The sequence below is a fragment of the Muscardinus avellanarius genome, assembly GCF_963383645.1.
Source record: "Muscardinus avellanarius genome assembly, chromosome: 4".
NCBI classification, from domain to species: domain Eukaryota; kingdom Metazoa; phylum Chordata; class Mammalia; order Rodentia; family Gliridae; genus Muscardinus; species Muscardinus avellanarius.
In genome coordinates this window covers 117,503,983-117,516,294 of record NC_137789.1, presented here as the reverse complement: position 1 = coordinate 117,516,294, position 12,312 = coordinate 117,503,983, and the positions used below count along the sequence as shown (strand labels likewise).

At 51.7% G+C, this 12,312-nt stretch overlaps 1 protein-coding gene across 1 annotated transcript in view; it reads right to left on the bottom strand.

Moving 5' to 3' along the window:
- The window catches only part of TSPAN15 (tetraspanin 15), a gene marked incomplete at both ends in the record, with an annotated part of 54,280 nt that extends 42,576 nt beyond the window's left edge, over positions 1 to 11,704 (bottom strand). Inside the window, one exon of the mRNA XM_080693681.1 lies at positions 11,609 to 11,704. Within this exon, the coding sequence (XP_080549807.1) occupies positions 11,609 to 11,704 (96 nt within the window). The remainder of the gene's footprint in view (positions 1 to 11,608) is intronic.
- Between the last annotated feature and the right edge of the window lie 608 nt (positions 11,705 to 12,312).

The following is a 12,312-nucleotide window of genomic DNA, read 5'->3' as shown; positions in this document are numbered from 1 at the left end:
TGACTTGATATTTCCCTTTAAACCAACTGATTCCTCTTCTGAAAATAAATATGCCTGGCCTAACCTAATCAACATCCATGAAAGTGCAGATTTGAGGTGCTAATTATTTTTCTGTAATACATATTCCACTTAATACATATAAACTAACATTTGTTAATGTTGCCTCATGGACCACCAGGAATAAGCAGATGGACGCTAACTGGCCCAACCCCCTTATTTTGCAGATGGGAATCTGCGGCCCAAAGAGAAGCTGTCACTCCCACAGGGTCACACAGTGAATTAGCCATGGTCAGCAGCTGTGACCCAGTTCCCCCGGCTCCCAGGCCAGCGTTCTCTCCACTGCAAACCAGCCTGCCTCATCAGGAACAAGGGTTCTCACGCCCTGGCATATCCTCTTCAAAAAAATAAAAGTAACTATTCCTGAAGGACAATGAAGCCAGCTCTAGTTTTGCCTTCCTGCAGCTCCAGAGATCCCGATGAGACCTGGGCACAGGAGGCTTCTAACACTTGGGTCTGCTTGCTCCCTCCTTTCCCACACCGGGCGCCAGTCAGCCCTCTTCCCTGGGAGAGCCATGGCCTCTGCTCTGAGGAGGGGCCTCTGCTCTGCTGCTCCTCCAACAGAGCCTGAGGGAGAATCGGAGGCGCAAAGATGCCAAGGAAATGTTTGACAAGTGACTGAACAATCGAACCAACGAACAATCAACCCATCCCCAAAGAGTCCACTTCTAAGAGAGAAGCATTTTCCCACAGAATAGCAGAACCTCACCGCCAGCATATACTAGTGAGTATCCCGACCACTCTGGACCCCTTTTCTCAGAGTAACGGCACAGGGCAGAGTCGCCTCACAGAGATGCAAAAGGATTGCATGCAAGGATGTCTAGAAAGCATTGTAGCTAGCACACAGGAAGGGCTCGGTCATTGTTAGCTTTAAAATGACAATGCAGGAGGATGCAGAAGGCAGGGCCAGAGCAGACAGGCAGTGCGGGGGGGATTTCCTGCAGGACTCCACGTGAGGCCAGCACCAGAGGGGACGGCAGTGGAGAAGGAACACAGCAACAGAGACAGGAAATGAGCCCCGCCATCTCGGGCTCTGGTCCCTGGGCGACTCCAGCCCTCATGTTGGAACATAAGTCCATCCGCCCAGCCCCTTGGGACAGTATCAGTCAAGTGTCCACTGCCATCCCTGTGGGAGCCCGGAGCTCAACTCTGACCGGTGTCCTTGACGGAGCCTCCTGGGAGCCGCTAACCAGACCCAGTGGCACACCCCGCCTGATCACTCAAGTTGGCAGCCATCTGAGCATGCTGGTTGGGCTCAGCCATTGCCAGCTCCTCCAGGGATGGGGCAAACCTGATCCCTCTGTCCCCACAGCCCATCACAGGGTTAGGTAGATGGCAGGGTTCCTGCTGCCTGGCTGTGGCCCTACAAAAACATTCTTCCCTTTCTTATGAGAAGTCACAGGCACAGCAGCAGCCTCTTTACAGCGCAGACACCCACACCCTGGCTAGAGAGGATGCAACTGGGAGAACCACCAAAAGTACCCACTGGGCCTCAGAAGGCTAGAGGTCATCCTATCAGCCAGAGTCCTAGCAGCAGGGGCATTTGCTGTGTGGCCTGGGGCTTGGATTCCTCAACTCTGTAAGGAAGGGGTAGACCAGATGCCCACCATAGCCCCTAAAAATTCAGCCAAACTGGAAGTCCAGGCTGTATCCTAACACCTCCACCCAACCCATGTTGGGCTGCTGATTCCGTTGTGAAGGTTGCAAGCAAATCCCAGATAATTAACAGCCCTGTTTAGCAAGCAGTTTTGGTTTAACTGCTTTTATAACCAGGAAGTCCTTCCTCACAGCTAACTTGCATTCCCTTCCTTTTTGAACCTCTTTTCATCAGGCATTGCAGAGGGGAAGGCCCTAAGAAAGCTGTTGTACAGCCTGGCCCCCTGACTTGTGTAAGGGGCATGTGAGGGAGAGGCTATGGGCCATGGGCAGGGCTACAGGCTTCACAGCCAGTAGAGCTCCTCCCAGACCCCCTCCTGAGTGCTCAGTCCAGTCCAGGAGGGAAAAGAAGGTTCAGGGCCCTACTCAGTTGGGCCCCTCCCTAGTGAGGCAACCTGCTGAAGCAGAAAGAGCTTGTATTAGATCCTAGGACTACCTGGGCAGCTTAAAACAACAGGTTCATTCTCTCAGTTCTGGAGTCTAAGAAGACAGCAGGCCAGGCTCCAGAGAATACCCTTACTGGCCTCTTCCAGCTTCTCCTGGCTCCTGGCCATCCCAGCTTCCACCCGTGTGTGTGTGTGTGTGTGTGTGTGTGTGTGTGTGTGTGTGTGTGTGTACTGTGCCTTTCAAATATCCCCTGCCCTTTTCTTCTAAAAACACACTTGTCGTTGGATTTCGGGCGCACCCAGGTAATCGCTGATGTCATCTCAATGACCCAGATTAATTGTATCTGCAAAGATCCTTTTTCCAAATGAGGTCCTACTCACAGATCCCAAATGGTGGGGCCACCATTCAACTCACTACAGAGCTCCGAGGTCCAAGTCGCAAGTCAAGTCCTCGTCCTTCCACTAACTAGCCCCCAGCTCATCAGCATGGCCCCAAGCAGCTCACATCACCTGTATGGTACTCTCCCCAGCCAGAAAGTAGGGACTTACCACACCTGCAGTAGCTCTCCTGGGGGGTTAGAACCGAGATCACAATGGGCTTCCACGTGTGATGCCCTCCAATCGGTAAGCTATCAAACTGAAGCCATAATTTAAGGGGAGGAAATGATCACAGATCATTTGAGCTTGTGACTCAAATCTGCTTCTATAGAAACTTCTTCAGATTACCAACTGCAGAGACACATAAAAGAACTCGTGGACTCTCCTCTCTCCCCTGAGATACATCCAGGTCCCTGGAGCAGGAATCCAGCCTCGCACACCCTCACCCCCAACTCCCCCCAGAAGCTGCTTCTCCATCCCTCGCTAGAATGTTCTCTCCCTTTCTGAGCCTCTCCTGATCATGCATGCTAACTTTCCCCCAGCCAGAGAGTCTGTCCAGATTGTCAGGGAAGTCAGCGAAAGGTTCTGTACAGCCACCAGGGTCCAGCTTACAAAGCAAGCCAGCCAGACCAGCAAAAATTCCTTCGTGGACACTGCCGAGGGCTGCTGTCCACACCAGCTGCACTTTCGATCAGTTGGGGAAGCCGAACAATTGGCAGGTGCCAGGGCCACGTGGCGACCCATTCAGCAAAGCTCTGAGGTCAGGTGTGGACATGTGTCCTGTGAAATCCTCCCAGTGTAGGAGGCCTCGGCCTCGGATCTGAGTCCCACTGCCTTCAGACCTCAGGAAGTGACCCAGATTCAGAATCAGCTGCTGGCCTCAGAAGCCAGCACCCACCCCATCACACCTGGGGACCGTCCAACTCATTTTAGGGTGGCCTGGAGGCTGGCCTCCACCCACCTCTGACCACACCACGCCCACCCCGGCACCCAGTGCCGAGCACAGCACCTGGTGAGGGTAACTGTGACTGCGGCCACCTCCACCGGCCGCCCTGAGAGGCCCAGCACGGCCAACGCTCTGGGAGGGATGGAGGACAGGAGAGAGGCCGTGCAGCTGTCCTGGGGAGACTTGTAGCTGCCCTGGGAGGCGCTGGTTCCGGCTCTCAGGGGCAGGAAGCAGGAGGGCTCTAAACACGGAAAAACAACCTCAGCTGGGCCAAGGCTGTTTTCCTTTACTCTCCGGGCAAATATTTGCTTTTTTGCAGGCCAAAATGCAAATAGCGTCCTTGGTGAGAAAGTCCCTTTTGGAGAAAAATAATGATAATATGCAAAATACAATGGGCATCCTTTTCACAGGAAAATAGCTAATGTCTCAGAGACAGATCTTTTGTTTTGTTTTTCACTAAAGGTTGAACCCAGGGGCATTCTACCTCCAAGCTACACCTCCAGCATTTTTTATATTTTGTTTTGAAATTGAGTCTCACTCGGTCGCTGAGAGTCTCACTACATTGCCAAGGCTGCCCTAGAATCCGCTATCCTCCTGTCTCACCCTCTCAAGTACTGGGAACACTGGTGTGTGCCACCATGCCTGGCTGTCAGTCTTCATTAAGGCCTTCCTTGCCCATATAGTCTAAGGTAGGGAACCCCAGCATTCCCCACTTACTCCCTGATTCCCTCTTCAGCAAGGACATTTATTTTCTGGGTTTTCCCTAAGCCTATCTTGTTCACCTATCACAGAGCCAGGTATACAACAGGTGTCAAATAACTATTTGTGGACTGAATAAGCAACTAAACCATCCCCCACCCACCCTGGAAAAAAACAGCTGGTCCAGACTGGACCCTTCTGCCTCCCGGCGGGGTGTCAATTCAAACCCCTCACATCCAAAGCTCTCTCTGCAGAAGTCTCTCAAAGCTCCATGCCCTGGCTCTCCCATGAGGTTTGCCTGAAGGTGGAGCTGGCTGGTACAGAATTTAACCTATCAGTCCCTTATCTGGTTTTCTTTGAGCCTCACCCAGGGTGGCACTGTGAGTCACCTAGAGACAAGAGGCGGGGCACTGGGCAGGAGGGCAGGTAGTTATGTCTGCTTCTCCAAGAACCAAACGCCAAAGACGTCAAGGTCCAGTCCTGCAAGTGAAGGCAACCACCCCCTTTCAAGAAGCAAGGGGCCATGTGCAGAAGTCGAGACCAGAAGGCATTCTCTCGGGGCCACGGTTTGCTCCTCAGTACAGGAAGGACAGTGGGAGGCGTTCTCACCCGCCAGCCAGCCCCATCCCGTGGTCAGTGAGGCATGGCTGGCGAATTCCCCAGCACGAAGGCTGCCCACTTCTGACTGGAGTTTCACTATTTCCTCTTTGAAATACCTGCCAAGAATAGGAAGATGGCCTTGCCTGATGACCCGAGAACAGGAAGGAAGGAAGGAAGGAAGGAAGGAAGGAAGGGAAAGGGAGAGAAAGGAAGGAAGGAAGGAAGGAATTAACGAACTTCTAAAGAAATAGAAAGCTACACATATGTGCAAAAAGACATCCAGATGGGTGCCTAACAAATGTAACAGTAGTTCCTTCCCAGGAACAAAATGGAAGGTGACTTTTATTGTCTTCATTATAATTTCCTAAATTGCTTGAATTCGGTTTTGAACCAGAAGCACAGATTCTGACAAAAACAATAAAGCCCAGCTGGGCGTGGTGGCACACGCTTGTAATCTCAGCATTCAGGAGGCTAAGACTGGAGGATCACAGTTCAAGGACAGCCTCAGCTACTTAGTGAGTCCTTTGCAACTCAGTGAGACCTGGTTTCAAAATAAAGAATAAAATAGGGGTAGGGGTGTCGCTCACAGGTAGAATGTCCCTGGATTCCATCCCCAGTACCACAATAAATAACTAAATAAATAAAGCCCTTTTTTCAAAAGTGGCGACCTGCTGGAATCCACATCCACCTTGTCTTCTGCCTGGCATCACCTGGTGCTACCCAGGGAGCCTGGTACCTGTCCCGTCAGGCATCACCTGGTGCTACCCAGGGAGCCTGGTACCTGTCCCATCGGGCATCACCTGGTGCTACCCTGGGAGCCTCGTATCTGGCCCCTCCTACTCCCACCCTGCACCGTGTAGGGAGAGGTCACGGGGCAGACCTGGGTGCTGGCCCTGGTCTGACACTGACTCACTGGGGCCTCTCAGGTGGGTTCGTTCTCCCCAGGCTGTTTTCTCAGTAAAATAAGCTGCCAACGCTCAAGGGGTCTTAAGAGCCCTTTTCCTTCTCTCTCAATGGTTCTTGTGCACCTGGCAGAGAGAGAGAGCTGGGTAGAATAGCTGACCAGTAGGTGGTGGAGTGCTTGGGGTGTGCCAGGCACTGTTCTGAGCATGTTGACACAGTAAACCATTTAACCTTCTGGCGGCTCTCAGGCAGGTTCTAACAGCCACAGATAAGGCAAGGGAGGTACCGGGACATTAGTGCCTACGTCACTAGAGCTAGAGTTGGGGTTTGAACCTAGACTGCCTGGTCCACAGTCCACACTCTAAACACTAAACTATAGGGAAATACAAAGATTTATAAGCCACACTCTCATAAACAGGCCCACTATCCTCAGAGAAAGCCAAGAAGAATGTATATTTCCTCTGGCATTCATTACTTCCACCTACCCAGCCCCACTTCCTCCTTCCTCCTCACCCATCCCCTCCACTGCCCCCATTGGGTCTTTTTTTTTTTTTTTTTTTTGTACTGTGGATTGAAGTTGCTGAGGCTCACCTCGAACCTGTGATCCTCCTGTCTCAGCCTTCCAAGCACTGGGATTACAGGCATGTGCCACCACTAATCTTTTTTTCCGATTAATCAACACCCCCAGCCCGGACACCCTTACCCAACTGGGAATCCTACTCATTGTCAAGGCAACAATGAGTCTGGCCCATTCTAGAGGGCCAGTGGCTACATGATCAGCCCAGTCCACTTGGCAAATCAAGGCCTCAGCACACCTGACCACATCTGGCCATACACCCCACTCGGCTCTGCGCCCGGGGGGAGCCTGTTTTGTAGGCACAGATGAGACTCCATCATGTTCATGCAACAAACCCTCCCTGAGCAACTACTATGTGCCCAGCCCTGAGCAAGCATTCAGGGAGACCAAGAACGAGCTACACCCCTGACCTCCAGGAGCCGGCAAGTCCAGCAAGAAGCAGTCATGTAAACAGATCTCTGGAATACCCTGGGCAGTGCTAAAATTAGAGGTGTGTCCCCAGCGGTCTGAGGGTGCATGTGTCAAAATGAATCACCCTGCACAGCGGGAAGGAAGCTAATGTGCCTTTGGGTGAGCTGGACGCTCCTGAAGCCATCTCAGGACTTTCTGCTGGAAGGAGCCAGGAGCACCTGAGGAGGAGGAGATCTGGGGGCTCAGGCCAGCTCCGCGGAGTAACCCGAAACGCACCATCTCAGGGCCCCCCAGCGTGGGACTGGCGATCACTGTAAGTGGTTCAGGGTCTTAGTCGCTATGACTTGTGGACTGAACTTTTGGTTTGAGTCCCTTCTGATTCCTCAGATCACATGAGTCTCAGTCTTGGTGCCAGCTTATCTTAAGCAGCTCCAGCATCTTCCCAAGCTGCCCTTTGAACAGAAAGATGGGTGTCAGGGCCATGGCCCTCAGCACCCACAACATGCGACTAGGATGTCATAATGTTTGTTTCCCCTGAATCATACTAAGTATTATCTGCTGTCTATGATGAGGGACAGTGGTTCCTCGTTGTTAGTAGTGATATAACACCTCCTTTAAAATAATTTTTGTTTGAAAAGACAGTTTAAAGACAGATAGATAATGTGTGTGTGCATGCATGTATGTGTGTAGAGAGAGACATATACATATATAAAGTCAATAATATTAAAATTGGCAATTTAACAACATCAAGATTTGAGGGCTGGGGTTCGGTTCAGTGGTAGAGCCCTTGTCTAGCATACTTGAGGCCCTGGGTTTGATCACAGCACCAGAAAAGAAAAAATCAAAATGCCCATGTGAAAACAAGCAACACTGTCCTAGGTTGCCAGGTGCTCGAGTGGACATGCCCCCACAGGACAGGAGTAATGACTGAGATGGGCAGGGGTGGAGCTGGCGGCTTCCAATGTCCCTCCTGCCCTTGACCTGGGGGCTGACTGCACCGGCACACAGCTTACTTTCCAAAAACGTATTGAGTTATGCGTGTACACGATGGTGTATTTCTGTATTATGTTATACATTTGTGTACCCTTTAACCCAACAATTCCACTTATAGAAATTACCCTGTAGATATACACACATATGCAAATGGCACAAACACCCACTCTATCAACTGCAGTAACACAAGACTGGGAACCACCCAGAATTCCCCAGCTGGGGTCTGATTTAATAAATTCTGGGATAGCCTAGAATGAAGCTGATACTGCTGTAAAACAGTGAGGTGGCCCCAGGCAGATGTTCAAACTTACACGAATTTATGTGAAAAAGTAAGGGGTTATCCACAGTTCTGTGTACAGTGTTACCTTATGTGGGGGAAAAAAAAAATATATATATATACACACACACATATACTATATATACATGTTTGTGCCTAGGACATCCTTTGCCTAGGAAATGATCATGAGAAACTGATAGTGGAGGTCCCCTCTGGACATGGCAAGCCAGAAAAAAAGAAAGGGGAAGTTGTTACTGACCCTTTTCTACTTTAAAATTATGTACTAAGTGCATGCATTTCCTGTCAATCTTTTTTTTTTTTTTTTTTTAATGTTGAAACCGGGCCTCACTAAGTTGCTGAGGCTGGTATTGAACCTGCCCTCCTCCTGTCTCAGCTTGCCAGGTACTGGGATTACAGGTGTGCACTACCGTGCTCGACTTCTCCTGCCAATAATTTTTTTGTGTGTATGTGGTACTGGGGATGGATCCCAGGGGCATTCTACCTCCGAGCGACACCCCCAGCCCTATTTTTTATTCTTTATTTTGAAACAGGGTCTCACCGAGTTGCACAGGGCCTCACTAAGTAGCCGAGGATGTCTGCGAACCGCGATCCTCCTGTCTCAGCCTCCCGAATGCTGGGATTACAAGCGTGGGCCACCACGCCTGGCTCTCCTGAACAATCATTTTGAAGAAAAAAGTTTCATAGAAGGTAGTAAACCTTATGATCTTTATCCCCAGACAGGGACGAAAGTGTTAGTGCTGGGGATTGTAAAGCAAGTAACCGTTGCCTCCAGGCCTCCTCGTGCTACAAGATGGCACCAAGATAATAGGCTTTCCTGTAAATGCCTTTCAATTTATGGCAAATCCAATCCAGGACAAATTATTTAATTCACACTGAGCCTCCGCCCTGTAGCCAAACCCTGGGACCTGGAGCTGCCCTGGCAGAGCAGACAGGCATTCTTGGCATGGCGGGGGAGACTGTTAAGCAGAAATTCTTCCAGGGATGGGAGTAAGGCAACCTGAGTTGGCTGAAAAGAAAGGATTCCAAGTTCTGAGTCCTGCCAGGCCCCAAGAGAAGCAAAACGGGGGGCAAGGGTGGGCTTCTCTAGGGGTTGCAAAAGGCAAAGACAGAAGAAAGCCTTGACATTGAGAGGTTGGTTTAATTTAACTGTATAATTTGCCTTTGTGTGGTGCTTTTCTTGCTTACTCTCTCGCCATACCATTAATTCTAAAAAACCAGTCCAGTGTGCCCAGCGTGGTGGCGCACGCCTGTAATCCCAGTACTTGGGAGGCTGAGACAGGAGGCTTCCAGATTCCAGACCAGCCTTAGCAACTTAGTGAGACACTCCGTAACCGAGCAAAACTCTGCTTCAAAATAAATAAAAGGGACTGGGGTGGAGCTCCAAGGTAGAATGTCCCTGGGTTCAATCCCCAGTACCTCTTTCCAAATTAAAACAACAATCCAGTAGCAGTACAGAGCAAAATGTCACACTTTCACAGATGAGAAAATGGAGGTGTGGAAGGTAAAGAAACTGGCCAGGGGTTACATATTGAGGGAAGAAGTGTACCCTGAGTAGGAGTCCCCATCTTTCCACCTTTCAGCCTTGGCCTTTGCTTTCAGGTCTGACTTACAGGGGGGTGGGGGGGGAGGAGCTCACAGGTTAGACAGGGGTGGGCAAGAAACCTAGGAACTTACAGGACCCATGAGACCATCTAGTGCAGCAGTACTTTGTGGTACTAGGGATTGAACCCAGGGGCATTCTACCTCTGAGCTACACTCCTAGCCTTTTTTATTTTTTATTTTGAAAGAAAGTCTCACTAAGTTCCAAAAGGCCTCCCTAAATTGCCAGGCTGTCTGCCTTGTTGATCTGCGATCCTCCTGTCTCAGCCTCCCGAGCACTAATTGTGCTTATACCAGGTGCACCACCAAGCCCAGCTTGTGCAGCAGTTTTCAATCCTGACTACACACTAGAATTATCTGAAGAGCTTAAGAAAATTTAAATAAATACCTATGTCAGGGCACAAGAATCTGTAGTGTTTTTAAAAACTCTTGGTTCTGATGCATCTTTTGGTGAGAATTTTTGAATTATAGTTTAAATTACCCACTCCAACCCCACATTAGACCTTCAGCCTCCTGTAGTTTCGACCGTAGTCCTTGCCCCATCCTCCAGCTCCAAAGCACACCGTTCATCTCTCTGCCATGTTACCCAAAGTCAGAGAACCGGATTAGAAGCTGGAGTTCTAAGGTTGGAGTTTTTGTCTGGGAAAGTCAGTTAATAGTTCTGAGACCCAAAACAGAGAAGATGATTTGCCTGAGATATGCCAGTGAGTCAGTAACAGGGCAAGAGTAAAACTGGGAGCTCCTGACTACCAGCTGAGACACCCACAGCGGGTCCCAGCAATCTAATCCAGCAGCTCGTGCTAGCTGGAAAAGAGGTCCAGGGAGGGGCTGAGGAGCGAACCAAGAAAGGAAGAGAGTTTCCAGGGGCACCCGGTACCTGTGACCCCCTGGCATCTCTGTGCAAATGTGCTTTTGTAGCATACACGGGGGATGGAGGGTATTCTAAAAGGACAGAGGTGGAGCTGGGCTCCTTTCTTCACTAAGGCCCAGGTATTTTAAAATGCCTCTCTAGAAGCTCCATCTCTTGGGGCAGTTTACACTACATGGGTCCAGATCCCCTGCCCATAAGAACAACAACAACACAACAACAACAACAATAATAATAATGGCGTGTGTGTGTGTGTGTGTGTGTGTGTGTGTGTGTGTGTTGGTAGTGCTGCTGCTGCTGCTGCTAGAGATTGAACCCAAGAGCATTCTACCTCTGAGCCACACCACCAGCCCTTTTTTATTTTTTATTTAGAAACAGGATCTCACTAGGTTGCTGAGATCCTTCCTAAGTTAAAGAGATTGGTCTCAAACCTGCAATCCTCCTGTCTCAGCCTCCCAAGTGCTGGTATTACAGACATGCCAGTGGCTCACACTTCTTGGGCTCTCCGCTGATCTCAGCGCTAAGTTCTGTGGTTGACTTCTCACTTCATATCTACCTGCATCCTAAAAGGTGAAGCTATTCACTGTCTCCCTGTGGAGCTAAGGAAACTGGCCCAGAGGGATGAACTCAAGATCGCTCAGCAGCTAGAAAGTGGTAGCAGCAGGATTCAAAGCCAGGTACAGGTCCAACCACTGCCACAGGAGACTGCTTCTAGCGGAATCCTCCACGCCACCGCAAAAGGCTGGGGCATCCTCATTCTACCCAAGAGGAAAACAAGACGCAGAGAAGCCTCTTGACCAGGGATGTAGGCAAGTAAGAGTGGTGACCCGAGTTGCAAAGCCTGACTACTTCACAGACCAATGGGAAGTCAAACTCAGCAAGATACCACCGTGCGGGCGTGGTGGGCGCGGCCAACAGGGTGCCCACGGCCTGCCCAGCCCTCCAGCTGATGCGCAGCGACTCCCTGGCACACCAAACCACCCATCAAGATGCACGCAGATGAGCCCTGTGGCGCTCGGTGGACAACTTGGTTCTAACACTCCCGACCAAGCAGCTGCAATTCGGGCTGAGCTGGAGCGGACAGAATGCCCCTGTTCCCAGGAGAGTCGGGGGAGGGATCCGCGCGGCCTCTCCGCGCCCTCCCTGGAGCGGCTAGGTCTACACCCAACCACCGTCTCCGCCGCGGCTGTGGAGGGAGTGTGGACCCCCAGCCCCGGGCCCCTCCCGGAGCACTCACCCAGAACACTGTGGAGTAAATGATGAGCGAAAACTTGAGCCAGAGGTAGGAGAAGCGCGCGCAGTAGCGCACCTGCTCCGAGTCCCCGCGGGGCATCCTGGCCGCTCCCCGCGGGGGTCTCCGAGATCCGGCTCCGGGATCTCGGGCTCGCTCAGTCTCTCCGCCACAGCCCCAGGCTCCACCTGCTGCTGCGGGCGGCCCGCCCAGCCACCGGCGCCCTCTCCCCGACCCACACGGGGCGGCAATCGCCGCCCCCGCAGCCAATGGGAGCCCGCGCGGCCAGCCCTGGGCGGGGCGGGCGGGGCGGGGCGGCGGAGACGGCGAGGGCGGGGCGAGTGTGCGGGAGCCCGCGGCCAGCTCCGCCCGCCGGGCTCCCGCTCCCGGGCGTGGAGGGAGCGCTGGAGGTGCGCTGGGGAGACCGCCAGCCTGTCTGATCCCGGTACACGGAAAACGGGCTTTCAGGACGCGTGCTTAGTGGTAGAGTGCTGGTACTGCCCCTCCCCCGACACACACACACACACACACACACACACACACACACACACACACGAGACTGAATGGGAGGCTGGCTTTCTACTGTTGTCTAGAGGGAAAACTATGGGGAAAGCGCAGAAATTAACCACTAAGCTGTTAAAAGTAGTGCAGATAAGCCAGGATCAGTGATGTACACCTGTAATCCAGAGGCGGGGGGGGGGGGGGAGGCC